The sequence below is a fragment of the Hoplias malabaricus genome, chromosome X2, assembly GCF_029633855.1.
Source record: "Hoplias malabaricus isolate fHopMal1 chromosome X2, fHopMal1.hap1, whole genome shotgun sequence".
In the NCBI taxonomy this organism is placed as follows: Eukaryota; Metazoa; Chordata; class Actinopteri; order Characiformes; family Erythrinidae; genus Hoplias; species Hoplias malabaricus.
In genome coordinates, this window is record NC_089819.1 from 29,479,582 (window position 1) to 29,507,064 (window position 27,483).

General features: G+C 41.8%; 1 protein-coding gene across 2 annotated transcripts; it reads left to right on the plus strand.

Annotated features, from left to right (window-relative positions):
- The first annotated feature begins 1,314 nt into the window (after positions 1–1,314).
- On the plus strand, positions 1,315–27,023 carry LOC136676419 (zinc finger RNA-binding protein). 2 transcript variants are annotated; one of them, XM_066653421.1, is made up of 20 exons: positions 1,315–1,378; positions 1,715–1,796; positions 6,187–6,463; positions 8,017–8,161; positions 8,810–9,040; positions 9,372–9,604; positions 10,267–10,467; positions 11,405–11,714; positions 11,865–12,058; positions 12,164–12,283; positions 13,871–14,016; positions 14,109–14,274; positions 14,684–14,886; positions 15,413–15,563; positions 17,216–17,357; positions 20,430–20,527; positions 21,432–21,527; positions 22,322–22,433; positions 23,858–23,955; positions 24,912–27,023. In XM_066653421.1, exons 1-20 carry the CDS (start codon positions 1,342–1,344, stop codon positions 25,092–25,094), a joined length of 3,225 nt encoding a protein of 1,074 aa, XP_066509518.1. In that variant the 5' UTR covers positions 1,315–1,341; the 3' UTR covers positions 25,095–27,023. The 2 variants fall into 2 exon arrangements, 1 of the variants encoding a protein (XP_066509518.1); XR_010796292.1 differs by lacking the exons at positions 20,430–20,527; positions 23,858–23,955; positions 24,912–27,023 and having other exon boundaries at positions 22,322–22,357.
- Positions 27,024–27,483: the final 460 nt, after the last annotated feature.

Consider the following 27,483-nt stretch of genomic DNA (forward strand, 5'->3'; position numbering starts at 1 on the left):
TTGTGTGCATTTGTAAGTCTTAATCCAGGTTGCATTTCTTTTCCACCCATTTTCTTACATTTTTATCACCATTCCATAATTGTGAAATCAAATTTTTCATCCATCCTTTATCCAGGACTTCCTCCAAAACAGGTGAAGGCACCACTTCTTTTCAGTATCTGTGGAGCTGAACACGCTTGGAGGAGAAGGCTAAGCCTAACAAACCTAACACTGATGGAGTGATGTGTAAAGTGGACAGACTTATAGGAAAACCTCATGTAGTGATTATCAGGCATACGGGACCTGTGTGACCCAGTGGCATACAAGAGTAAAAATCTTAACCTTAGTTGGTTGAGTGAGTGAAAGACTGGGTGAGTGTGTGATGCCCTGCAATGGACTGGAACCCTGTCTTGGATGTGTTCCTGCCTTGCTCCCTATGATTTCAGGCAGGTTGCTGAACACACTGTGACCCTGAGCAGGGGGAAGTTGTTACAAAAGCTAAGAAGAAGATGACAGAGATTGTCATCAATTGTTTGGTCGCTGTGTACCTCCGACCCTTATACAGCCCTGCATTCAACTGTATTTGGCTCGTCAGATATATCTTACATTTTCTCAGTCATTCTGCAATAGCCATTAGTGGTTAGACAAATAAAATGAGCAGTCTTTAATCAATCAAACTGACCCCGAGAACTGTGATTGTAGCTTCACCCAATAGCAGCCTCACTGGTGTTAATAAGGCCTAGTTTTACAAGAATGTCCTAGCAAAGGAAAGTCTTTCAGGACAAATGGCCAGTAGGTTGCTTGCGTGTGGGTTTTGTTGTGGCCTGTGGCCCACAACCTAGATCTGTAAATATTAAAGCAACACTAGGTAAGGTTTGTTATTTTTACTCCTGGGCTTCCCCTACATTTACAGAGTGTAATTCACTGTTATAGCATTGACAAGAAGTTATGGGTGAGGCAGGAGAGTGGAGGTAGGGGACTGGTTTCCTATCCCCCTCCAAAAGGTACATAGTGCAGTTTCTGCATTGCTGAGCCTGGAGTATCAACAACAGAGGCCCTTTTCTTCCTATTACAGGTCAGTGCATCACAATGAATTTGAAGCTTTTATTTTAAAGTAAAATGCTACATTGTGTTCTTTAAGTTATAACTACAACTTTATTATACTATATTCTAACGTTGTATTGCTTTACTGTGGCCCCAGGAGGCAAAGGATTCCCCACACCTGCTATAGTGCATCTGGATTTTGAAGAACTACTTTTCCCGGCATTCATTGCGTGTGTAACTCCGACAACTTCCGGTCTCTCCGCTGCGATATAAATACCGTTGGGAGTGAGTCAGAGCCGTTCAGAGAAGAGGAACCCAATGATTCCCATATGTCCAGTGGTCTCCTTCACCTACGGTGGGTTAAAGCGAGTAAAGCCACACACATTCGGGTTAAACACGGCTGTGAGTGGCTCGGGCGCTGTTCTGAAAGCGTTATGAGTGCGTTGGGAAGTTTAAAGTCCCGGTTGGAGCTCGTTATTTGTGTGTATTTTAGCGCTATCGGTTTAATGCGGGGTTTAGCGGGCGAGCTAACGTTCGGTCTCGCTCTAATCCCGTTTCGAATTCTCTGCTCCACCTTAAATAGCGCACGGCGATTTAATGCATCCTGCGCACCGTTTTAAGGTGGAAATAATGTGGAAAACACGACTCACGCCAGTCTTTCATCTATTTCCCTCTGAATCTCTCTCCGCAGTGCCCAGCCGGCTAGGTGAAGATGCCAAAATGGCTACCGGCAACTATTTTGGTTTTAGCCACGGTGCTGCTGCGCAGTACAGGTAAGAAATTGTATTCCTGTGATGGATTTATTCCTGCAATTTGATGCCACACCACTTTTGTTTAGATGCCTTCACTGCTGGTCGTTGCCTAAGATATCGCCTTTGCCATTGTTCATCATAGGGGATGGGAGTCGGTTCCTTAAAGAATCGATTCCCAGATTCTAGACGGTTGCAGGTTAAGAATCGACTCTCACAGTAGGGATAATGTAATGTCACTGACCAGAACAGCTTGTTAAGGGCTATGTGTGGCCACTCCAAGTCAGATATCACATGTAGTGTTTATTTAATGATAAAATTAAGCTACTTCTCGCAACCTATATTCTAATTTCTTTGAACATAAAAGTCATAAATGTGGAATTTGGTTGTTACACTAACCTATAGCCTTCTTTTAGTATAAGTGGAGTTCCACCCCCCAAAATACATTTGACTTTCAGCTTGAAAGCTCTACTATGCAAGTTGAAGGGTTGGACTCCTTAGGTTTATGATGTCAGAAACCCTGGATGACTGAATCAGTGTTAGAGACCTTTTTAAATTAATAACGCTGAAGCTTCAAGCGTGAAAATGTTCCACCATAGAGCTGACCACTATTGTTAAATAATAACAGACAGGCAAATGGCGTACTGACAAACGTAAACTCTAGATTTTTACTCTGGGGGCCTTACCTTTTTAATATTATGTTGAGTAGTTTAAAGCAGTCGGAGAAGTTGAATGAATGAAATGGTACCCAGGAGGTGGTCATTTTTAAAGCATATTTCTGCTTAGGAATGTCACAATACGTGATTTGATAAGAGCCTCCAAAGCTCTGTGTAGGACTGTTTGTTGCTCAGTGGTGCACCAATATAAGCTATATTTACTTATATGGGGGGGGGGGGGGGTCGGCTATCATTATGTGAAGTTAGTGAATAGAGTTCTGTTTTTATTTTATTTTGTTCATGTGAAAAATACTACTGCGTTATGTCTGGAAGCTTGTAATGTTTATGGTGAATTTAAGATATGATCACAGCCCTTCATAAATTCCTAACGTATGCCAGGGTACACACACCCACATTCACACTGGTGAAAATCGGGAGATGTATTGGATATTTGCACAAACTCTGCCTCTGTATGTGATTATAGTATTTAGATTTAGTGCACAATCACATCAAAACATTGTGGATGATTGTGAATATATTGTGAAAATGTGAAACGTTACCCAGTTCTATAGGGTGCTGTTTGTTTTTGACAGATGCCATTGTGTGTTCTTGGTTTTCAGAGTCGACTCTTGCAGTCGAATCGTCACTAGTATTGAATCAGAGTCGACTCCTGAATCAGATGAATCGAATAGCCATTGTTCAGCAGTGGGGGAGGGGGCACTTTGCAGTGAGCAGAAAAGGGCTTTAACCTTAGATACATACATGTTTTATTATAAATGGAATACATCTTATTCACTTTAAACAACGAACTCTCCCGTGTGTGCAGCGCTCCCGCTGACGTCGTAGCTGTTGTAGTAAAAGAGAAATGTGGTTACGGTGTTGTTTTGGGCTCACCAGAGACCTTTAAGAGCTGATTTTCTTGTTTGCTGGAACCTGAGATGGCCTCTGAACACAAGTCTTGAATCATTTAACAGTCACAGCTATTGGACTCTGGCTTGTGGTTGGGACACCACGTTTTTACTTCCTTTAATTGATAAGCTGTAAATTGGGAGTAGGCCTGAAATGAGTGCAGTGCTGCGTTCTCTGATCGTGAATCTTCTTAAAACAAGCCAACTAGCATTTTGTACCTCTCGTCAACACAGAAACAGCCACAGAAATCCCTCTTGGATTCTGGGTTGTGGCATTGCTCACGGGCTTCAGAGTCCCTGAAATGAATCGGTCTTCACTTCTGAATCTCGCTGTTGTGAATGACAGGATCTTGGTGGGCTGCTGTCAAGGTCTCTCTGAATGTCACTGGCTGTGTTTCAATACACAAGCAATTCAGCTGCTGCTTTTTGGGTTTCAGCTTTGCATGTTTTTCTGTTTTTAACACGCAGTGAACTGGATATATGTGTGTCTTCTGTGGAGGTTCTGATTTGCACAGGGAAATTGGCTTCTGCCTTTTACTCTTTTACTTGTGTTCAATTCACATACTTTTTCCACTCGGAGTGGAGTGTAGCTGTTTGTAATAAGACGTTATATTAATGAGTTTTGCTTTTTCGTTGCAAGAGATGTACACGGCTTGATGCACTTTCCCATTATCTTGCATTAATAAGTCTCTGTGGCCAATCACTGCTCTGCAAGTTTACACATCATGGTTTGTCTCAGTTCCATGGACCAGATTTGCTTGGTGTATAAACAAAAAAACCTGAGCCAAGTCGATACAAAGCAGTGGAAAAGTGCTATAAGATGTTTTTCTTTACATGTGAGCAGCATGATTTTAATTTAATTCAAAATCATCTGTTGAGTTCCTTTTTCTTTTGTAAATATTATTAATAAATGTTTATTTATTTATTTATTTCTGGCATTGTGTCCATAATCCCCGTTATATTATTTACTTGGTTCTGCTCTATTTGGGCTCGTGTGATTTATGATGATTCTAGTGATGTTGATTTGTCAAAATATTTTGTTGTATTTTGTTTTATATTGTTTTATGTTACACATAATAAAAATGTATGTTGTGGTTTTGACCTCAGGGGATTTTTAATCTTTATTTTTTTTTTTCTGGAAAGAACTACATTTGTAAACCTGACCATTTGGTGAGGTTTATTTACTTTGGTAAAAAAAAAAAATATGGTTAATTTACCATATTTTTACTTCCATCTCTGATGCAGGAAAATATCTTGTTAACGTTAAACAGCCTTAACTGAATAAGGACAAACTTTGAGCTCACTTAAGCAGAATAAAACATTAATATGGATCTAGTATATTTATCTTTAAAGGCAAAGGGGCAAATATTTTGGACTCCTTAACAGGAACTGCTAGCCAATGTTATTTATATGGCATTTAATTTTATTGCGTTTGGACCTCTCTACTGGTAAATGAATACCTGTCTGTTGATGATCTAGGTAAATAAGCACTTATTTGTAGCTCCTACTAATCCATACACTGAAATAATATAACCATTCCATTATCTATCTATCTAAATCTGAAAACATGGGATAAAATGAGTCATCCCGATTTTACGGTGCATCTTGCTTAGATAGCAGGCACTTCAGAGTCCCGCCCCCTCACCTAAATCTCTCCAATCACAGCCATGGATGCACATTAACAACTACGAGGTTAAAGGGAGCAAAACGAACGCGGAGTAATAAGAGCACTTTGTAAAAACGTAGAAAACGAGAACGGAGGAGAACTGAGCAAAAAGATCAGAGCTTCTGCTCCTCGCTCCTCACTGCTGTGCGCTAGGGTCGGGGTGAACAGCGAGCGGCTCATTATCAGTTAAAGGAACTGTCTGTTCTCCTTCTGAACAATGCTGTTTAGACAAGGGGATAATGATGCTGTGGGGTTTAATCCTTGTGCTGTTTTGACCAAAGCAGGTCACAGATGTTTCATGGTGGTGTTCACTTGTAGAAAAGGGGGGGATGGGTTCCGGAACATGACGTTGGTTCGCAGCAGAAATCAACGAAAAGTAGCTTTTTCAGCACAAACCGAGATGATGTCTGTGGGCGTGTCTAGTTGTAGGAGCAAGGAGCAATAGCGACACCTAATGAAGAGCATGTGTAGTTTCCTTATCACCAGTAGTTGATCCATGTTTGCTTTTTGGAGAAAACGGACATCTGTAACAACCGCACACATGCCGGCAGGTAGTCAATACACTCCAACATTTTCTAACTTTTGTTCAATGCTGCTGTTTACTCCCTCTGTTGATGACACATTCTCCTGAAACTGATTCGCTGAAACGCACCAAGGCTCTTGTAAGCCTTAACGGAACCAAAGTTCTTTTGGTGGAAAAGGGATATTGGAGAGAAGTCATAGGGAGAATAGTTGGACTCTTGGTGGCTACATTGACCTCCTCCGTCTACTTCTATCAAATGTCATCTTGATGGGACAGATCTGGACAGTGTGTGTTCTCCTTCAACACACTAATTTGTTTATTGGCGATGGATCAATGGCTGTTTGAAAAGAAGTGGTGGGTTTCCCTTAAGAGGTTTGGTTGCCTCTGTCCTCCAAAGGCTGTGTGTCATTGTTTAAACGTCAGCTGTGTTTAAAACGCGTTTAGTACAGGATCTGATGCATTCACAACACGTGGTCAGTGGGCAAATATGCTAATATCTTAGCATATTTAGAAGTACAATTGCTAAATTTAGTAACAAAAAAAATTTAAGTCATGGGTGAATACAAATTACCAAAAAGGTTATATTACTTATATATTAAATATGGTAACTTGCTATAAAAATGTTGCACATTTAATCTAACCCTTTCCCTCTCAATTCCAGTCAGCAGCCAACCGCTGGGGTAGCTTACACCCACCCTACCACCGTGGCGAGTTACACTGTCCACCAGGCTCCAGTGGCTGCTCACACAGTGGCAGCGGCCTACGCTCCCACAGCTGCCACCGTTGCCATCGCTCGGCCCGCTCCTGTCGCTGTAGCTGCCACTGCAGCTGCATACGGAGGGTACCAGCCCACCCACGCCACCACAGACTACACCTACGCCCAACGGCAACCTGAAGTGCCCCCACCACCCCCACCCGTCACCTCCCAGAACTACCAGGTACAGTGTTGATAAAGGGATGCAGAAGGACCCTTTTTGACCATTAAAATACATCTGCATTAATAAAAAAAAAAAAACTTCAATATTCCTGCAAAAATGCTTTTGGTGTTTGTTTGTTTGTTAAGAATATTAAAATTTTGAAATGAGAGTTAAATGCTGCTTTTAAAATTAAATATGTACAGCAGCACATTTGTGTTTTATGAAGTGAAAAAATGGTGATTGTTTAATTTTTTTTATCTATATCACCTGTATCTCATGTTTGTGTAAATTGTAGATGTAAAATGATGTCATGCAGGTACACATAGTATGGCAGAGTGGCACGGTGGAAATTCTCAGTGAAATTACAGTGGAATTTGCTCAAAAAGAGGAGTGACTTTAGTCGTGTGGAGGTGGTTTGGAAATAAAATATAAATATTCTCTATATAACTTATACATTGTCAGAGAATATTGATAAATTAGTTTACAGAATAAGCATTCTTAATTGAAATAAGGAATAAAATATATTAATTTAAATTAATAATAATATAACATTAATTTCATTGTAATTGTGTCTTTGTGAAATAAAGTAATGTGTAGGTTTTTTTATTTTGTTATTTATTTATTTTTTTCCCTTCTCCTCTCTCCGTATCGCCAAGAATATCGTTATCGTCAAAATACCCTGAAATATCATGATATTGCTTTAGGCCAGTATCGCCCACCCCTGTTCATAACCCACTGCTTGGAGTGTGTCTCTGAAAAATGTGTTTGAAGGGCCATATCTCCCAGTACTTTAGGCCAGAGGTGAAACGGGCTTAAAGTCAGCCCTGTGTTTACGAGGTGATTGTGTATTGCAGACAGTCAAACTAAGTGGTTTTATAAGGTTTCTCATGCTGAAATGGTTAATGTTATATTGTCATGTGCCAGTTTGGCAGATTTTTGACGCATCTTATGTATATTGAATTAAATAACAAAAAGTGGACAGAACGATTTATGAAAATGAATGAGGAAAAACACCCGTTCTTAAAAATGCCTGTGAACACGTGACCGAGGCTGTAGTAAACTGTTACTGTTACAAAAGCATATCAAACAATGTATTTAATTTGAACACAAAGTAAATGGCAGTTGATTTTAATCTTAAACGTACAAAATTAGTATGTCTTCTAACAATAACTAAAGTCAGGCAGCTCCTCTGATATCACTGCAGACTGGTGCAGAGCGCTGCTAGACACCTGTGAACGAAGCGCTGCTCTGTTTAATTGGAGTTCTGATGACGTGTCAGGCTCAGTGAACTCTCTCAAACAAGGGTTGGGGTAAATATATAAAACGTGGCATTGGGCCTAAGAGGTTTCCATAAAGGAGGTCTCAGCGTGTCTGATTATTGTTTTAAAAAACGCATCTGGACCCCAGAACCGCGCGTCACGTGGTTCACGTCTTGCACTTGCATCTTTTGAGTGCTCTGGAGAATTGGGAGCCAGCACGTGGAATGTACATTAAGCAAATTTCTGCCTTAAACCTGTCAATGATTTCTAAGTTTCTACAGAGTCTTCTCTAACTAAACTCCCTGTCACTTGCAGGATTCCTATTCTTACGTCCGGTCCTCGGCTCCAGCTGTAGCTTATGACAGTAAACAATATTATCAACAGCCCACGGCCACAGCAGCTGTAGCGGCAGCAGCTGCACAACCGCAGCAAACAGTGGCGGAGTCCTACTATCAGACAGGTAACATTCCTCCGTGTGTGAGATGGAAATTTTTGTGAATACCAGCACACTCTATTTTAAAGATTTGTTGTATTTTAAAGAGAAAAAGCAAGAGAAGTTCTAATTGGAGAAAGTGGTTAGGGTTCACAAGCTCCTAATATTTTTAAATTGAATAAAAATGATTTATTCTGTCTTTATTTTTTTTTCTTAATTTTATGGTTTTGAGTATTTTATTTATTTAATGTATTTCTCTTTACAATGTTGTTTATTTTCTTTTTCTGTTTTTACCATTGTGTGCATTCTTTTTTTATGCGTTATCTATTTTTCTGAAGTCAGACTCAATGCATTTTAAATAAAATGTGTTGTAATTTGAAATGTGCTTCAGAAATAGTTTTGTTAATTGATTGTTTTGATGTTGGGCAAAAATTCAGGGTGTAATTGTGGAGAGGAAAATAAAAATGAAGTTAACTTGTCTTGTAAACTGTTTACTTTAAATATGAATATCCGTATATCATTTAAAATCTCTATGGCAGGCATTATTTAATTCTAAGATTACATGATGAGGGGGGGGATTCAGAAGTTGTCTCTGGACACTTTAGAGATCCTGTAGAAATATTACCAGAGTAGAAAATCAATAAGATTGCTCCGTTTGTCCTTGGTTTCTTCCAGCGCCCAAGACTGGATACAGCCAGGGTGCCACTCAGTACACACAGACCCAGCAGACGCGTCAGGTTACGGCCATAAAGCCAGCCACACCGAGCCCGGCCACCTCCACCTTCTCCATTTACCCAGTGTCCTCAGCCGTGCAGCCGGTCGCCGCAGCCGGAGCTGCTGCAGCCTCTGTGGTCCCGTCTTACTCCCAGAGCCCCACATACAGCACCAACGCTGTCACGTACTCTGGTGAGGAGGCCAGCTTTCATATTAATTAAGGGGGACTTGTTTTCAAATGTTTGACCCTTCAGGATGACTGCAGGTGAGTGGACTGATCTGGTATGGTTTCTAGACAAGTGGACGAAATGTACGTTTCTGAACATTGGAGTTCTCTTAAGTATCGCCTTGTTTGTGGTTGCCATTCACAATGAACATATTTTTAATTTTGATCATGATAAACTTCATTAAAGAATGAAAGAATGCATAAAATGAGCTCAAGTGGCTTAAGGTCCCTGAGCAATACTTGCAGACAGTGTTTGTTCATTCTTTTAACAGTGTGTTTAAATTCTGTTCTTCCCAGGCACTTCTTATTCGGGTTATGAGGCGGCGGTGTACTCTGCTGCGTCTTCGTATTATCAGCAGCAGCAGCAGAAGCAGGCTGTCGCAGCCGCCGCTGCCACTGCTGCCTGGACTGGCAGCACGTTCACAAAGAAAACCACCTTCCAGAACAAAACACCGAAGCCCAAACAGCCGCCAAAACCACCGCAAATACATTACTGCGATGTCTGTAAGATCAGCTGCGCAGGCCCACAGGTTCGTCATACGTCTAATTCCTGCCTCAGGGTTTTTACCCTCTGTGTGAGAGTCCACTTTAAACCAAGTACCAAACAAAGCAGCATGTGTAAAGCAGGAAGATGCTACAAACTCTATAGCTGTTAACAATATTAAAATTCACAAACCCTTGTGTCTACTGAGCACTCACTATTCGTTTCACACAATAAAAGAATCACCTTAGCAAGTGAAATCAGTTTAAATGCAGTCACTGTGATATTTCTAATCAGCTTATTACCATTTATATTTTACTCTACAGAGTTTTATTGGGACATATTATAAAAAGATAACTTCAGTAAATATTCCCATTTTTGTGGAGATCTGGAGTCCACCAACCCACACACTGTGAAACAAGACCTGCCCAAGTTAGATAACCAGCCGTTTTGAGCCACTTATGTAGATTGCAGAGACTTTAGATTTGCCGCGCCGCCTCATCTGAGGCTGTCCAATAACAGTGCTGGACCTGTGTTTACGCTAGTGCACAAAGACGAGGTTAAACACAGCAGATTCTGCTCCTCCCTGCTGTGCACACAGGTCGGTGTGAACAGCGATCGGATCATTATCCTTTAAAGGAAGGCCTAACCACAGTCATGAAGTCCAATAGGTCTGTTTTCAAAACCTTCTCTTTGCTCTTTTATAAATAGACGTATAAAGAGCATCTGGAGGGTCAGAAGCACAAGAAGAAGGAAGCTGCTCTGAAGGTTTCTCAGAGCAGCAGCAGCAGTAGTGGAGGCAGCAGCTCTGCTCGTGGCACCCAGAACCAACTGCGCTGTGAGCTGTGTGACGTCGCCTGCACCGGGGCGGATGCCTACGCTGCACACATCCGCGGTGCTAAACACCAGAAGGTAAATGACTGAGTCACTGGCATTTGCATGTATTTGTTTATCGAGACTGTTTCTAGCAGAAAAGACTTATGCCGTTTGGCCTGGGTAAGTGACTGGCTGAGACACCTTACTGAAATGTGCATACACGATGGTCAGGGTTTGGTGGGAGTAATGGTTTGGGCACTGGGTGAGTTTTATTAGCCTGGTGTTGGCACTAAGTGAAGACATGGTGTTAAAGCAACACTAAGTAAGATTTGCTAGTTTTCCTTCTAGGCCCCTCAATACAGTTGCAGAGTGTAATTCACTTTTACAGCACTGTCCTGGTCTTTTCCACTGCATAGAACCTGCAAGACTCGACACCGCTTGCCTCATTAACTTTTCGGTCCTGGATCCTGGTACTTTATTATAAATAAATCCCTGCTCATGCCGGGTTCTAACCATGCCGAGTGGGCCCTAAATCATGACGCGTGAACCCTACACAGTGCTGATTGGCCAGAGACATGGCAATCAATTCAAAATGCAGAGCTCATTCAAATCCAGCTCAAACTCGCCGCTTGTAAAATCTTATTTTGATCAGATTCACAACTGCAGCTCGTAACTTTACATCGAAGGGTTTTGAAGATGTTTAACAAAAACACGTGAATACGATGAGTAAACAGCGCCTAAATGTACCGCTGCCGTTGTGGTTTTCAAAGCTTGTGATTCCTGTCGGAGACGGGGTTTTGCAGGGGGGCTGTGCTAGTGGAAAAGAGACGAGCTTTAAGTGAGTCGAGTAGAGACAGACTCATGCGTAGTGTCGTATAACAATGATTTTAAAGCTGCAATTTTATGGTAAAAATCCTACCTTGTTTTATTTTAGTCAAGCTAGACTGCAGAGGCTAAGCAAGTTTTAGAACTAATGGGACATTTTAAGGGTGATGGCAGGCACATTATTGTTTGTTTGTTTGTTTATTTATAGGTTGTTAAACTGCACACCAAGCTGGGAAAGCCCATCCCATCGACCGAGCCCAGTGTGGTGACACAGACATCCTCATCCACCACAGCCACTGCTAGTAAAACTGCCAGCGCCGCCATCAACAGCTCCACCTGCAGCACCACATCTTCTCTGACCGCCTCCTCCTCCATCTCCGGCTCCTCATACCTGAAACCTGTCGGCATGGCCAACAGCACCGTGACCTCCGCAGCACAGAACAAGAGCCCCATCTCTAGTGTGTCCACCACTACAGCCGCTGTCAAAAAGGTCAACACGCCCAAGATCAACTTTGTTGGTAGGTACAGCGTTTCTCACCGTTGTTTTACGTGTGCTTTCCTCATTGTGAGGATTTCTTTCTTTTCTTTTCTTTTCTGTTGAGTGTGTTCAGCCTGTAGTGGCTGAAATTCATAGCCTTGATCGGTTAAAGGTTTCTGTAATGTTACAGGTGGAAACAAGCTGCAGACCACCGGCATTAAAATGGATGACTCTAAGGTTGAGGTGGCGAAGCCTGTCCAGTCCTCATTGATTCCACCAACGCAGGACGTTAAAAATGACATTCCTGATCCAATGTCCCCTCAGTCTGCTCTGGCAGCATTGCAGAGTGATGTCCAGCCTGTCGGCCATGACTACGTCGAAGAGGTAATTAGACCCACCACAAACAACAGAACATGGCAATGGCTGAAATATGTGTTAGAAGAAGGTTCTTGGTAGAAACCTGAAATGTAAAGAGATCTGGTTTTACAGGTTCGCAACGATGAAGGAAAAGTCATTCGGTTCCACTGCAAACTGTGTGAATGTAGTTTTAATGATCCCAATGCAAAGGAGATGCACCTCAAGGGAAGGAGGCATCGTCTGCAGTACAAGGTTGGTGGATGATTTATTCCCAGGTCTGGTTCAGATACAGACTACACTCCTGGAAGGTTATCTTTAGACAGAAAGGGCACATGTTGAAAACCCAGCTGGGTGTAGTGCATATATTATTTATTTATTTTATCGAAATTGTATTTTAATTAATTTATTTATCACTTATTTAACACGCTACTGCTTTGTATTAAAGGTCTAGTTTGGTCAAAACCCACCTTGGTTCAGTTTTTTCAGCTGGAGCTTTGACTTCAATTGTAAGATTTAGACTTTACAGTTTATAGTTTATAATAGTTCTGTTAGGTTTTATTTGTCACATTCCCACAGCAGGGAAAAGTGGCCCAAATCCCATCTCTTCCTCCATATGTAACACAGAGGTGTCCTTTTGTATGTCGGAGTGAACAGCAAAAAAAAAAAAAAAATATATATAATTTTCAGTTTAGAGTTGAGGCACTTTCATATTTGGTACTGAAACGTGATGTGTCTGATACTCAGTGAGAAACCGTGTGAACAGCCGGCTCGGATTTCAGGCGACTTTTACCTCGACATTCACAGCAACAATGAGGAATCGGACCATGTGTTCAAAGCACTTTGGCTTTAATTTGGGGAATGGAAATGGACTGTTCAATGCCAGTGTTTTTTCTATGAACGTAACAGGAAATGTAAATGGAACAAACATATAAAACTGGTGTTAAAACATGGGGAAGAAATAAACCTGTAATCCTCCTGTGTTTTATAAGGGGCCTGTTGCAAGGTCATGCGTGAAACAAATGAAGATTTAAAACTTAAAGCAACACCATGTCATATTTCTACCTTAATATTACAGCTTCTAAATGATTGTAATGTTCCCTGGAGCTGTAATGGGGAGAATAGAGACTCTGTTGTTGTGGCGCTGGGTCCTCCTCTGGTTTACTGCACTAAGCAACTTCTGAAACACGGGGAGGACTGTCGCGAGAAATGGGTTACGCTTAACGGCACATTGCCCCCTGGTGGTAGGGAGGGAGAGAGACGGACGGATCGATCTTGGTGATAAGTTGTCGCCGGTTGCTCTGTGGATTAAATAACTGAAGTTAAACTGTGTGTCGGTGGAACCCAAGCTTTGTTGAGGACAGTGTTATTATCCGGTTTTGAGAGTTACTGATGAACGAGGGCTAGTGCCTGCTTATTTTAGCTGATTTAGCTCAGTTTTTAGCATTGGACATTGATTCTGGTAACAAGTGCTTTACTGTTGATTGCTGTGGCTATATTTTCCTCTGCTCAGCGAATGTGAAGCATTGTTCTTTTGGGCGAGTCAGATTAGATCAGTGATCGGTTCAGATTTATGTTGCATATAGGGCACAAAAAACAAATCAGCTTTGTTCAGAAATTCATTTGTACCACTTTTCCCTGCAGTGTGAGCATAGTGAATGTGTATTTGTTTTTTTATATTCATTTAGGCTTTTTCTAGAAGAGTCTTTTGCTAGGTTTGGTTTGGAAAATGTTTCGGTGTTTATACAGAAGCATAAACACACCTAGGTTCAGATTTGCCAATGTACTTCAAGACGGAGTTAGTGGAGCTCAAATCTCTTAATGCCTTTCCTCACACTGCAGAAAAAGGTGAACCCAGACCTCCAGGTGGAAGTGAAGCCAAGCATCAGAGCACGGAAGATCCAAGAAGAGAAGATGAGAAAGCAGATGCAGAAAGAGGAGTACTGGAGACGCCGGGAAGAGGAAGAGCGCTGGAGAATGGAGATGAGGTGCTCCTCTTTGTTCAGATGCTGCCGCTCTGCCCCCCCTCCATCTGCTCTGTCGAGAAGCGCTGATTTGTGATTCCTCTCTCTGTCTGTAGGCGCTACGAGGAGGATATGTACTGGCGGCGAATGGAGGAAGAGCAGCATCACTGGGACGAGAGGCGCAGGATTCCCGACGGTGGATATCCTCAGGGTCCGCCCGGACCCCCTGGTCTCCTTGGGGTGAGGCCTGGAATGCCCATGCCACAGCCGCAAGGACCTGTGGTTAGTCTTTCAGCAGACAGAAGCACTTTATAGAGTAACTTTCTGTTAATAACACCACACATATAGCATCTCAAAGTGCTTCAGGAAAATATATTTATTTAAAGCATGTCGAGAAATTGTAGGAAAAAATAGAGAAGCGTGTCAAAGAAGGAAACGAAAATACACAAACACACACTGTAGTATTGTGGATAAGTGTTAACACGGATTCTGTCTCGTGACAAATTGGGAAGCACGAAATTGTGGGGAGCTTTAAAACAGACACACATTTGTAAATGAAAGGGTAGAGGGCCGTTTCAAGGCGCTCCTGTAAAAGTAGCAGATGCGTTTAAACATGTCACTGTGTACAAAACACTGCCCAGTGTTTATTGCCCTTCATGGTTTGCTTGTGGTGTCCTGCTTTGTGTTGTAGCCCCCTCGCCGCCCGGATTCTTCAGACGATCGTTATGTGATGACCAAACACGCAGCTATTTACCCCTCTGAGGACGAGCTGCAGGCCATCCAGAAGATAGTGTCCATCACAGAACGAGCACTTAAACTCGTGTCTGACATCATCACAGACCAAGACAAGGGCAAGGATGAGGACAAGGAGAAAAAAGAGCCTCCCAAAGACAGGTGAGTGGAACTTTTTACAAAAATAACTCTGGGGAAACTGAAAGCAGCTCTTTTTAATTATTATAATTATTTCCACTGTTGGGCCTTTCACAGTTATTTTATTGGTTTATTGTAACCATATGGATATTTCCTTAATTTTTGCCCATTGTTTACATAAAAATTAGCATAAATATTTTGCCAGTATTTACCCCCCTCACACACACACTTCCTAATCTCTCTCCACTGGTGCTTTTATCTCGGTTTTGTTTGGAAACAGTGCTTTGAATTTATTAGTTTTATTTCTTTAGTGTATTTTAAACATTTGCTAGAAATGTACAACTCTTTCAAAAGGTTGTAATCGCATTATGATTCTGTATTGTCGTTACATCAGTGGCATTACATGGTCTTAAAACAGCAATAATATCGTTTATTGCCGTTACTTGACCACATAAAAAGGGCTAATTTGACAGACCTACACTATGCACTTCAGTAACGGTACTATGATAAGGTTGTTCTTGACCCTGGCCTTGTCTCTTTGCTCTTCCAGAGCATTGAAAGGAGTGATGAGGGTTGGTGTCCTGGCCAAGGGTCTGCTGCTGCGGGGAGACAAGAACGTCAACCTCGTTCTCCTTTGCTCCGAGAAGCCTAGCAAGAGTCTGCTCTCTCGCATTGTAGAGCACCTTCCTAAACAGCTCACGGTACTGATCTTGTGCATATTTACTGTGGTTATATAATGCTCTTGTACATCCACATTAAGCCCTCATCCAACCCGGCATGTTCCATCCACAAGCGGCTAACACCCACTCTGTAATTGTTTTGATAGAAACAAGTTTTCTGTTAATTATCAAGTTATATTCACTGACAGAGCTGACATTGGGGAGAGTCGTTTGTCTTGGGTTGCTGTAAGAACCTGTAAAGCCAGTGGACCATATCCAGAAGGATTAGCTTGATCTAATGCAAATCAGGTCTAGAGCAACATGGACACAGCAGTGTGAGATGCTGATTTTAAACATCATATGGGGAAATAATAAATATAAATAAATTCAGAGCATGTGCACATTTAATTAAGGGATCTAGAGCTCACCAACTCATACACATCCAGTTCACCCAGTCAGTTCTTTGTGTCAACTGCCTAAGCCAGAAAATATGGGATAAAATGAGTCATTCTGGTCCGGCTGTGTTAAAGTATAGTGCAGAGTCTTTAGAATTGCTCCGCCCTCTCATCTGAGGCTGTCCAATCACAGCGCTGGACCCACATTTAATGTGAGAGCACAAAGATATGTTCAAATGGAGTAAAACACGTATAACAAGCACAGAAATAAAAGTAAAGACTAGAACAGAATAAAAAGAACAGGGCAAAAACGGCTTAAAACCAGATGCTTCTGCATCTTACTGCTGTGCGCTTGGGGTTAGGTGAACAGCGAGTGGCTCGTCACTTAAAGGCACAAAGGTGCTAAAAGCGGGCTGTTTAGACGGGGAGAATGCTGCTGTGGGGTTTGATTTTTGTATTTTTTTTTTTCTGACACATGTTGCGTTCACTTGTGGAAAATTAGTAGAAGTAGAATATTTGAGTTAGCCGAGATGATCCACTGTAGTCAGAAATTAATTTTTAGGAGCCCTTCACTGATTGAGAGTCCAATATGGCATTGTGGGAGTCAGGCACTTCCTTGTGTTGTTCGGATCTGTTTATTAGCTTTTATTATATTATTATTAATTCATTCATTCATCACCTTTACTCTTATCCAGTTCAGCGCAGCGGTGGGTCCAGAGCCTACCTGGAATCATTGGGCGCAAGGCGGGAATACACCCTGGAGGGGGTGCCAGTACTTCACAGGGCAACACACACTCTCACACTCACACCTACGGACACTTTTGAGTCGCCAATCCACCTATCAACGTGTGTTTTTGGACTGTGGGAGGAAACAGGAGCACCCGGAGGAAACCCACACAGACACAGAGAGAACACACCACACTCCTCACAGACAGTCACCCGGAGGAAACCCACGCAGACACAGGGAGAACACACCACACTCCTCACAGACAGTCACCCGGAGGAAACCCACGCAGACACAGGGAGAACACACCACACTCCTCACAGACAGTCACCCGGAGCCTGAATCGAACCCACAACCTCCAGGTCCCTGGAGCTGTGTGACTACGACACTACCTGCTGCGCCACCGTGCCACCTTTTTATTATATTAGTTCTTTTCAATTTAAAAATTCTAAATCAGGGTTTTCTTTTTTAAATAGGGAGATGTGTATAAAAATATCCAAATATTTATACAGGGCTCGAAGTACTGGCTGTTATCGGTCGGTTGGTTCCCTGATAACTAACCCTTGTGTTTCTAGCTGGTGACCCCTGAGAAGTATGAGGTGAAAGGCTCAATCCAAGAAGCTGCCATCATCCTGACTTCCTGCGCTGAGCCCAAGATGCAGGTGACCATCACTCTGACCTCGCCGGTCATCCGAGAGGAGAACCCCCGCGACGGAGGTTGGAAAAGATGTTGCTCTCTTTAATTTGATCACCTTTCAAATTAATTTTGCCACATTGATTTGACACCCTTAAGAGCCCATCTGCTGGCACGAAGGAGATGCTATCGCACCTGAATAATGCTGCGTTACTTTTAAGCACATTATTAAACGGAGTGTCTTTTTTGCTCCTTCTCTATGTGAAGAGTAGAGTGAATATAATATGAATTATAAAACCTGGTATGTGCTTGAGCTTGGTTAGCAATAACTATATTAATAATAATAATAATAATAATACCAATGTTAAGAACATCCCTTCAGTGCCTTCAAAAGCCTTGGAAATGAAACTCTGATACATTTCACTGTGTTAAATCGTGAAAGCAATTTGTCTTTGCAGTGTTGTTCCATGCATGATGATGCTATATATTTTACACCTGAAGCTGAACCTGTCTGGAAAGAAATATTTTGAAGGCAGTTTTTCCTCATGTTGTGGACCAAGTTTACTTTTGATATCAAATGTCACCAGTTTGAGGTGAGCATTCCGGTTGGTTTTAGGCACAGTGCTGGGTCAGGCTTCTGAACCGAGCAGAGTTCACCACTACCAGGTTTTATGTAGCTCCTTATTGAACTCATTGCCAGCAGAGCTGCTCAGGGCCCTCTTTTGTAACACCTCTCCAGTGTTCTTGAAGCTCTCCCCAAAACAAGCATGATAAGTGTTTTTTTTGCATTGTGTAAGTCCTAGTTAGTCTTGAGTAAGATTCGTTTTTGTTTCCTGTGTTCCAGGGGATTTTGAACTTGTATATTTTATTCACCAAGGGATCATATTTACAAAAAGCATAACTAGGGATCATGTAAATAAATGAGCAGTAAAAGCAGTGGGGGAAATGATGTCGGGAAACGGTGGGAAAGCACTTAAATGTCCCCACAGGAAACAAATGTTTTGTTTGGTGGTGAAAAGATTCACCGTTTTTTGAGGTCCCTTGTTCCAAAATGAAAGTGCTCCCCTGAGTGAATCAGTCCACCATGTGATGAACGACAAGATTAATACGTTCACAAGTTAAAATCCTTAGTAATAATACCCAATCGCTCACTCTAGAAACTAAAAGGAAAACAAAATTTCAAGCAGCTCAGCTCTTGGAGAACATGACAACCCTTCCTTGTCTTGATTCTTTGACAACGGAGAGTTTAATCATATTTAAGAAGCATCTGAAATGATCTTAATAGTGGGCCACAAGTTTTTCCACTGTCACCGTTCCTGTTTAGATCCTTAGGGGAGTATCAGTAAGCTTTTGGGAGGAAGGCATTGTTAGAGGAATCTTTGGTTGGACCTGGGATTGTTTGTTTGTTTTATTTATTTAATACATGTACAGCCTTCGGTATTCAATGGCCTTTTTAAAAGGGGATTTATTCCCAAACCCACTCATGACAGGTATGCATGCAGTGATGTCTAACCCCTCTTGCTGGGAGCTTCATGTTTTCTTTCCAGCACGCATTGCTGCCTTCATGTATCCAAAGCTTTTACAAGTCCAGCCCAAAGCCTCCTTGCGTTCTGAATAACTTGTTTCCCATCTGAGGCTACGTCTACCAGCTCCGGAAGGATTTTTGACCAAGGTCCCCCTCCCAAACCCCTCTTCAAACACTTTGCCACACCTACCATTGCCATGCCACTGCAGTGGGTCACACCAAGCACTCGTCTACAGCACACGCGGCGTCTTCCCTGATGTGTCCCTTCAGTTGTACCCTCATAAATTATAAACGCACAGCCCCTTGTCGTCCTGTGCCTAAAGCCTCTGTCTGCTCTGCTTTAAAATATATATTCATTTTAATACTAAAAGATGTGCCATCAAATAAGCATCTTCCATTGGAATATTTATTTATAGTGGTGCAGTTTATTAATCCAGCGCTTCAGATATTCTGTGTACAGGGGCTCTTAACGGGTGATTCCACAGCACCCCCCCCCAATCATCTTTTTCCAATATTTCTGCACAAGTAAATACCGAAGCTGTGAACGAGGTCATTCAGAGTGGTCTGAAGTAAAACGCCCTGAACTTACTGAACTGGATTTCTTTACAGTGGTGGTGTAATAGAAATCAGGGCCATGATGTTTATCTACACTATAGTCATAAATTTACTACCGAAACCAGTGAATTTCTAAGTGTCATTGTAATGTTGATAGTCTGGCATCCCCCTCAGTTACCTCTCCTTCATCAATGGATTTCAGTCATATTTTAAAACAGTTGTAACCTAATGTTTCCGGTTTCTTGTTAGAGCATTTGGTGAGGGATCTTTTGTTTAGGTGCTTTGGCCTCCTGGTCACTGTCGATACTGCTGTGAACAATTCTAATGCTTTCCCTAGAACAGAGCATTTCACATTAGACCACTCTGAAGGACATGGTTTACGTTTTCAATGATTATTTTATTGCACACTTGGTGGAATTCCCTTTTAAAAAAAAAGTGTACTAGTATCATCCAACCAGAATTTTTTTTTTTTAAGGGGCTTCTCCAAATTTTTTAAATCTATAATTGATAACAGCACGTAAAACTAATCAGCGCAAACAAACTAGTTACGAACCCTGGCCAGTTGCTCGTCAGCATTTGATGCTATTTATTTTCTTTGAGTTCACAACTCAATCGCGGTTCAGACGGTGGATTAGTCCTCTGTTGCAGACACAGATTTCCTTGTGCAGAAATGATAAAACCTTTGGTGCCCCTTAAAAGATCTATAGGCCTTCTCGAAGTTGGCGAGAAACTGATGCACAACCCCGAATATATACACAATCCAGTCCCGTGATAATTTACTGAGTGCGTTTCCAGTGGTCTGGTTTTAGTGTAGTCAACATTTAAGACTATATGTTCCCCCTCGTCCTACATTTTAAGTCTGTACTAGCACTAGGTCTCGGTCTAATGCTCCTCCCAGTGCCAGTAGAGCTGAGCTTAAAGCCGTCACTTCACCAGAATGACTCGGTTAAAACGTTACTGTACAAGTAGAAAACGGGAGGAAGTTGGTATGTGTGGCAATGTGTTCTTGGCAGTCTCTCTGACCTGGTCAAACACCCGTTCCTCACCACCATTTGACAATTCGATCCATTTTTAGATGTAACCTCGGGTATGGTGAAAGACCCAGCGGACGTCTTGGACAGGCAAAAATGCCTTGACGCTCTGGCTGCCCTACGCCACGCTAAGTGGTTCCAGGTTCGGAACATCATTTTTCTTTCTTCATGTAGCCTTATGAGATGCATTTACGTTTTATATTTGCTTATTTAGTTTTAGAATTCATTTTGATTTGCTTGGATTTTGTGACCCTCTTCTATTTCTGTGGGGGTTAAAAAGCAGTACAAGGATGCTCAACGTAATACACCATAAATGACCAGGAATAATGTAAAAATAAATATATATATGTTTTGTTTTAGCTGTTGCAGCTTCTTTCTGGTCCTAAAAAATTAAGCATCCTTGCATATGTTTTTTTTGTTATTTTGTTTGAGTAAAATGTGGATTTCAGTATTTATTTAAAAAAAAAAAAAGGAACAAAAAAACTCCAATTCCATAAGGCTGCAGAATACCTTTGCATAAAAATGTCATCAATAAGAGCTTTCATGTTGACCGTTTGTTCTTTGTGATTGTTTTTTGGTTTTTGTTTTTATTTATTTGGTTTCCTTTAGAATAGGGATTGAGAGGAAAGGAACATCTGATTAGTTTACTGTGTGTGAAGCTGCGCTCTGAAACACACAGGCAAAGTAAAGCAGATTTCCTTGACTGCGTCAGTTCCTATGCTACACTTTCAGACTGATCTTTTGTAAATGAGAGTTTTTGATTGAAGTATTTTGGAAAACAGAGGTCAGGGTTTACGAGATGGCCGAGGAGCGACGTTCCGAGCACATCTTGCAAACTTTGAACTCTTGTACTAACGACGAGGTAAAATACTGCTGGGAATGGCAGCTTCTTTGTAAGCACTGGCTAAAAAGAGTCTGTAAACCAAGTAAAAAGCTTCCATTGTGAACAGTAGTGTTGCACCTCTCTCAGCTCCACAGTGTTGTATGATTTCTTGTGAATGTCTGTGTCCTGTTCACTAACTAAACTTGACTTTATCGCACTGAAGGCTAGAGCCAATGGACTCCAGTCTTGTGTGATTGTTATTCGTATCCTGCGTGACCTTTGTCAGCGAGTTCCCACCTGGTCTGCTTTTCCGAGCTGGGTGAGTAAGAGTGGGCAACAAGCTGCCCTTTTTCTACCAAGGTCTCTGTAGCCTTTATAACCGTGCTTTCATTTGGGGGCTAATAGTTTGGATTCATCAGCAGCTCTTTTATTTTGAGTTTAGTATTTTCACAGGTTTTTGAATTTGCATAATTTCACTTAACGTGCTGCAACCTGCACGTCCTGAATCTGTAGCAGGAGTCAGGGTTTTTGACCTCTTGATTATTTTTCAGGCTGTGTGTAGTGTGAAATGCTTTTGTTTGGTGCATGTGCACATTCATTTGAAGATTTTGAGCCAATTTTTTCAGTGTGAAACAAGACCACTCTGTGTGGGTTTATTTTCTCTGCTTTGGGGTGGTTGCCCAAGACCGACAGGGGGCCAGAACGACTCGTTTTTCACGGCGCTGGACATGCATTTATTTATGTGAGAGCAAAGACTAGGTTAAACACAGCAAAACGGACACGAGTGCAGAGAGATAAGATCACTCTGTGTGAACGGAGAAGCTCTGGCTTTTAGTTTTTGCTCCGTTCTCCTCTCCATTCTCACTCAGTGCTTTTATTTCTCTTCACTGCAACTCACTTTATCCCATGTTTTCTGACTTGAGCAGCTTGCAAATGAACTTTTATTTCAGTGTGTGTGTTTGTGAGTGGGCTCCTGATCCTCAAATGAATGGGCACATGCACAGAATGAGACCTTTTTTTATTTTTTATTTTTATTTTATTTTTATTTTTTTTAAATACTCCTCGCTGTAAAGTGTGTGTAGATGACGTGCCGTAACTGTTCTTTATCCAAAGGCCATGGAGCTGCTGGTGGAGAAAGCGATCAGCAGTGCCTCCGGACCCATGAGTCCTGGTGATGCTCTGAGACGAGTCTTTGAATGTATCGCCTCTGGCATTCTGCTCCCTGGTAAGACTTGGGCCTGTGGGTCAGCCGGTTTTAAAACGTGCACACATGAGTTTAAGGTCAAGCTCAATGCCCAGCGTCTATAGCCCACTCTAGCTAACACTGGGCATAGAGCTTGATATCTCCACACTTGGGTCTGTGCTCTAGAGCGTCACATTTCGTTTGATGGTTACTGTGGTGAATATTCCAGCGGTGTGTGCATCAGAATAGCATCTTCATTCATTACCGGTCCTAACCCCGCTGCGACTGTCGTGTGTTTTCACACCCCTCGGTTTGGTTCATGGGTTTATTCTTTGTCTTCATAACAAACAAAGTACCTAGACACTTAAGCAGCCATGTAAATCCTCAGCCACATTTGACCCACAGCTGTGCGTTATAGCTGCCATACCGTGCAGAGACGTAAGCCCCGGTTACTTCTCAGCTGAACTCAAACATCCTGGTGCCCTTTTAACGGATCAGTTTCTTTTGAAAGCAGTAATTTTTCACAGAAAGAACATCTGTATTTGTGCACATTTGATTTTATCATTAAAAATAATAATGATTAGAGGTCTGTACACACGCAACCTCTTAAATATATAAAAGATGTGTGTACATTAACCAAATATTTAACACTATTATTATGTTTGTGTTGTTTGAGGATACAGACCTTTACGGTGTTTTGGGCCACCTTCTGGTCGCCATATGGCCCGAGTGTTGAGGTTTTGGACTCTACTTTGTTTCCATTTGTTTGTTACAAACCTTGCTGTTGTACTTTATCTGTGAACACGGTGGAGTTTCTCCATTCGTTCCCAGTTGATGTTGACTTTTTAAGACTGAAACACACCACATTGTTGCTGCTTGCTCTTCAAACACAGCTACCACAATATCACACTTCATCGTATTCAAGGAAACGTTTTATACAGTAATCCCTCGCTACTTCGCAGTTCATCTTTCGTGTATTCGCTACTCCGCGGGTTTTTTCAAGGGGCTTATGGCTGTTATATCGCGGATATTGAGGGAAAATCTAGGAAAACCGTGAAAGATGAATAGCCAAAATATTTCATTAAATTCATTAAAATTTTATAAAATTCTTCTATATTTTTTTGCTGTTATTAGCCCGTTGTCAGCAAAGAGTGCACAAATCTTTATGATTTAGTCTTTTTAGTTCATTTAGAATTCTGTATGTTATTAATTTGAATAATGTAGTACACCCTGTGCAGCTTAGGAATTACTCTATTAAAGAAACTCGTTAAATACATAAATACTTTTCCTCTACTTTTTTTGTGGGTGTTCTTGGAACGCATCCCCCGTGATAAACGGAAGTATCACTGTAGGTTTTGTATTTCTGAAGCATGATTTGAGGAAATTATACAGAGAAGTGCTTTATTTTTAAATGAATGGATGAACGAAATTAATAGCACTTCCTATACTATGGCTTTTTGATACAGGTGGTCCAGGGTTAATCGACCCATGTGAGAAAAACCCCACAGACACACTGGGTGCCATGGAGGAGCAGCAGAGAGAAGATATAACCTCAAGTGCTCAGGTAAATCTACACGGCATCATCAGATCTATAACACTGTGTGAGACCTGGGTGGTGAGATGGTGAGCTCAGTAACTTGGACACCTGAGATCAGGACTTCACCTGTCCATGTTCCCTCCATCTCTCCTCTGATTGTAAACACGGGCAATTTAAAGGGCCAAGTCTGAGACATTACACAGTACTGTTCTCCTGCACGTATGCTGATGAAATAAAACCTGAATGTGTGTGTGTTATTGCACATCAGTCCAGTGTGAATGGTACCTCTGCATTTAACATGTCTATTGCAGTGAACACAGACTTATGCCCAGTTTTTATAATCACAGTATAGTTCTTAATTTCAGTTTTGATGACATCATTTCAATATCAACATGAGCAATAAAAGCCTCACGAAAAACTGCCAGCAACAGCTCTGAATTATTGCCCAGCTTTACTCAGGGGCACCTCAAAAGTGGATGTGGAGAGATGAGAAAATGTTGTTCTTTCACTACCCAAGCCCTCATTTTTCCTGCTAGTCAAGTGGATTGAACCAGCAACTGTCCCTAAGCCTGCTTTGTCTAACTTGTGCACCACTCCTGTTCCTGTGATCACACTCGATGTCAGCAGTAACTTTTCTACACTTCTGAGAAACACTGACCCACCTTCAGATTTATTCTGCAGATACTGTAGCTACACCTGCTGTTACAATGATGTAAAATAAAAATCCACAACGAAGCAATGATATAAAATTTAAAAGCCAATAAAGCACTTTATAATTTCAAAACTTAATTTTGCAGAGATGTGGGAGTTCAGAGGTTGGTTTCTTGTATTTTTGTAAATTGTAATCCTACACGAGCTGCATAACTCGGGGTGAGTTGTCATAGGGAAGTCAAGACTGTCCATGACAAAAGACCTTGACGTAGACTGAGTTTGATTGTGGTTTGGGAGAACGAGTGCTGACATGCTGCCATTTGTTTGCACAGTTTGCCTTGAGGCTACTGGCGTTCCGTCAGATCCACAAGGTGCTAGGAATGGACCCCTTACCTCAGCTGAACCCACGCTTTAACATGAAGAACAATCGCAAGAGGCGACGGGACAACAGCGACGGCACGGATGGCTTCGAGGGCGAGGGGAAGAAGGACAAGAAGGACTACGATGGCTTCTAAGCCCACGCATGCCCCACAGACTTGCCCTTGGCCATTTCAAATTGTGTGCGTTCCAGTGATGTGAAAAATCAATTCCTGTAGGTCTGTGCATGCCAGTAACTGCTCTCCAGAGTCGTTGAGCGGCTTGTTAAAGGCGATTCTCTGAGCGTCGCGTTGGCTCAGCTTTGCTACTCGTGCCCTAAAGGGACCTACGATGGCAGCTTGGGAAATGCTTCCTTGCATTTCCATGACTTACTTTCCTTGATTTACTAACTTTTAGCACATGCAGTATTTCACTGACCTGGTAAAAGCTGGTTTGCTCTAATCATTAATGTGTGGTTTAAATTTTTTTTTTTTTTTTTTTTTTTGGTGGGGGGGGCATGTGCGTATTGCATTAGTAAATCTTGGAATGTTTGTGTTTTCTGGAAACACTAGCCTGCAAAAAAAAATAAAAAATTAGTGGCGACTCCCTTTAAAAGAAATGGACCTAAACGCTCACAATTTAAATTTAATAACGTGTACTGAAGGTCCTGCTACATTTGGGGCAATGTATGCCATCACTAATAAAACTAATGTTAATTCTCAATCTGATTTTTAATGTTTCTCAAGTCTGCTAAGCTACTCCTTTTTTGTTTTAAGAAACAAGTCTGATGTAAAAAGAAGAGCGTAGCCGGTAAAGACGGCCTGCCGCGTGGCAGAACTTTGCAATGTAGTGTGCTTTAGATTATGTTTTGGTTTCTCTCCTTTTATAATCATTTGTTTTGGATGGTGACATTCCTCATAACCACAAATCCTAAGCTACAATGTGACCCAGTTCTACGTTCGTCGTGTTGTGATGAATGTGACAATGTTGACTGAACGTTTTTTTTGAAGACTACAAGCATGAGTTTCTTAGCGCTAATTCACTTCCCGAAGCTCGGCCATGAGCTTGTATCCATTTGTGCGGCGCATCCTTTGCTAAGCGACACCCAAAAACCGAAAGCCAACTAGATCCTGAACCTTACCTGATGTGCGTAATTCAACGTGGTGTGATGCTGAGCTTGTTCAAAGGCTAGACTCGAAGTGTTTCTGATTTCCACGAGCTTTTCTTGCGTAGCTGTGTTGCATTTCTCAACCGACACTGATCCCCGAGAGCAGACTTGGGTCATGTACAAAAGAGCTACCCCTTCTCAGCAGCCCATAGACCCCTGGAGCTCCAGATCTGGGATCAGCCTATTGATTGATAACTTGGAAAATAGTTGCTGTTGTATCCTGTGGAGATAACGCTCCCAACCTGATGCTGGTTATTTTTCCTCCGATCTGAATAACTGTCATCAAAGAGCCGTGAACACTTTTCACAAAAGGCCACATGTATCAGGGTGTGTTTAAAATGCATTGTTATCCACAGGATCCAAGGCTTTTGTTTATGAAAATGCCATAATCTTTTGCGTTGCCTCTTTTTCCGATGGACATGATGCATTAGCTGCAGCTGTTCCATTCTAGATTGAGAAAGTACATTAGTTTTAGTTGACCCAAGTCTGCTTGAGTTTGTGTTCATAGTGTTGTAATCCCTGAACGTATCTGTGTATATATACATACATATATGATCATATGTAGCTGCGTGTAGGCCGTGTGATCTCTAATATATGACCGTTAATAAGCCTTTATCTAATCTTGCAATTGATCTTCAGAAAGTCTGTATAATTTTATGAAAGCATGGCAGTGTTTGAGTTCAGTTTTATAGCTTTTCTTTCAGTTTTATCAGTTTAGAGCAGCTGCTTGCCCTTTTTCCTTGGTTTAACAATTCCTAGTTGGTTGAGAATCTATTGATGAAACAAAACGAAGAAAAAAACATGGAGGGAACTGTTATGTCTGTGTTGTAAATGCTGATGTAGATCTATCCTTTCAGTTGCCTGCCATTCGCTGTCATGGTACTACTGCATAACAATAGACATAATAAAGACCTTTACAAAACCATTTTCTATCTGGCTTTTAATCGAACGTGTCTCTTTCGCTCTGCAGACGTTTGTGGGTGGCTGCCTAGTGATGGTTTTTCTTCTGAAATCTAGGCCACTAAGCAGATGTCATGCTTCTCCGTGCAGTCACAGCTCAGACGCTGCTGTACTCTTCTCCAGGTTCTCGGGTTCGGTGACTCGGCTCTTGTTTATGGTTAACACCACACCAACTCGCACCATTCATTCATTCACTGTAACAGGTTCATCCTGATGAGGTCAAAGCAGGTCTGTGGCCTACCAGAAGTCATTTGGCTCGAGGCAGGAACATGCCCTGGACAGGGTGCCAGGCCATCACCGGGCAGCTCACACTCACCTGTGGGTTATTTCATACAGTCACACTCTCACCCAGTCATGCACACCTGTGAACACTAACTTTCACACACTCACCTGTGGGTTATTTTATACAGTCACACACA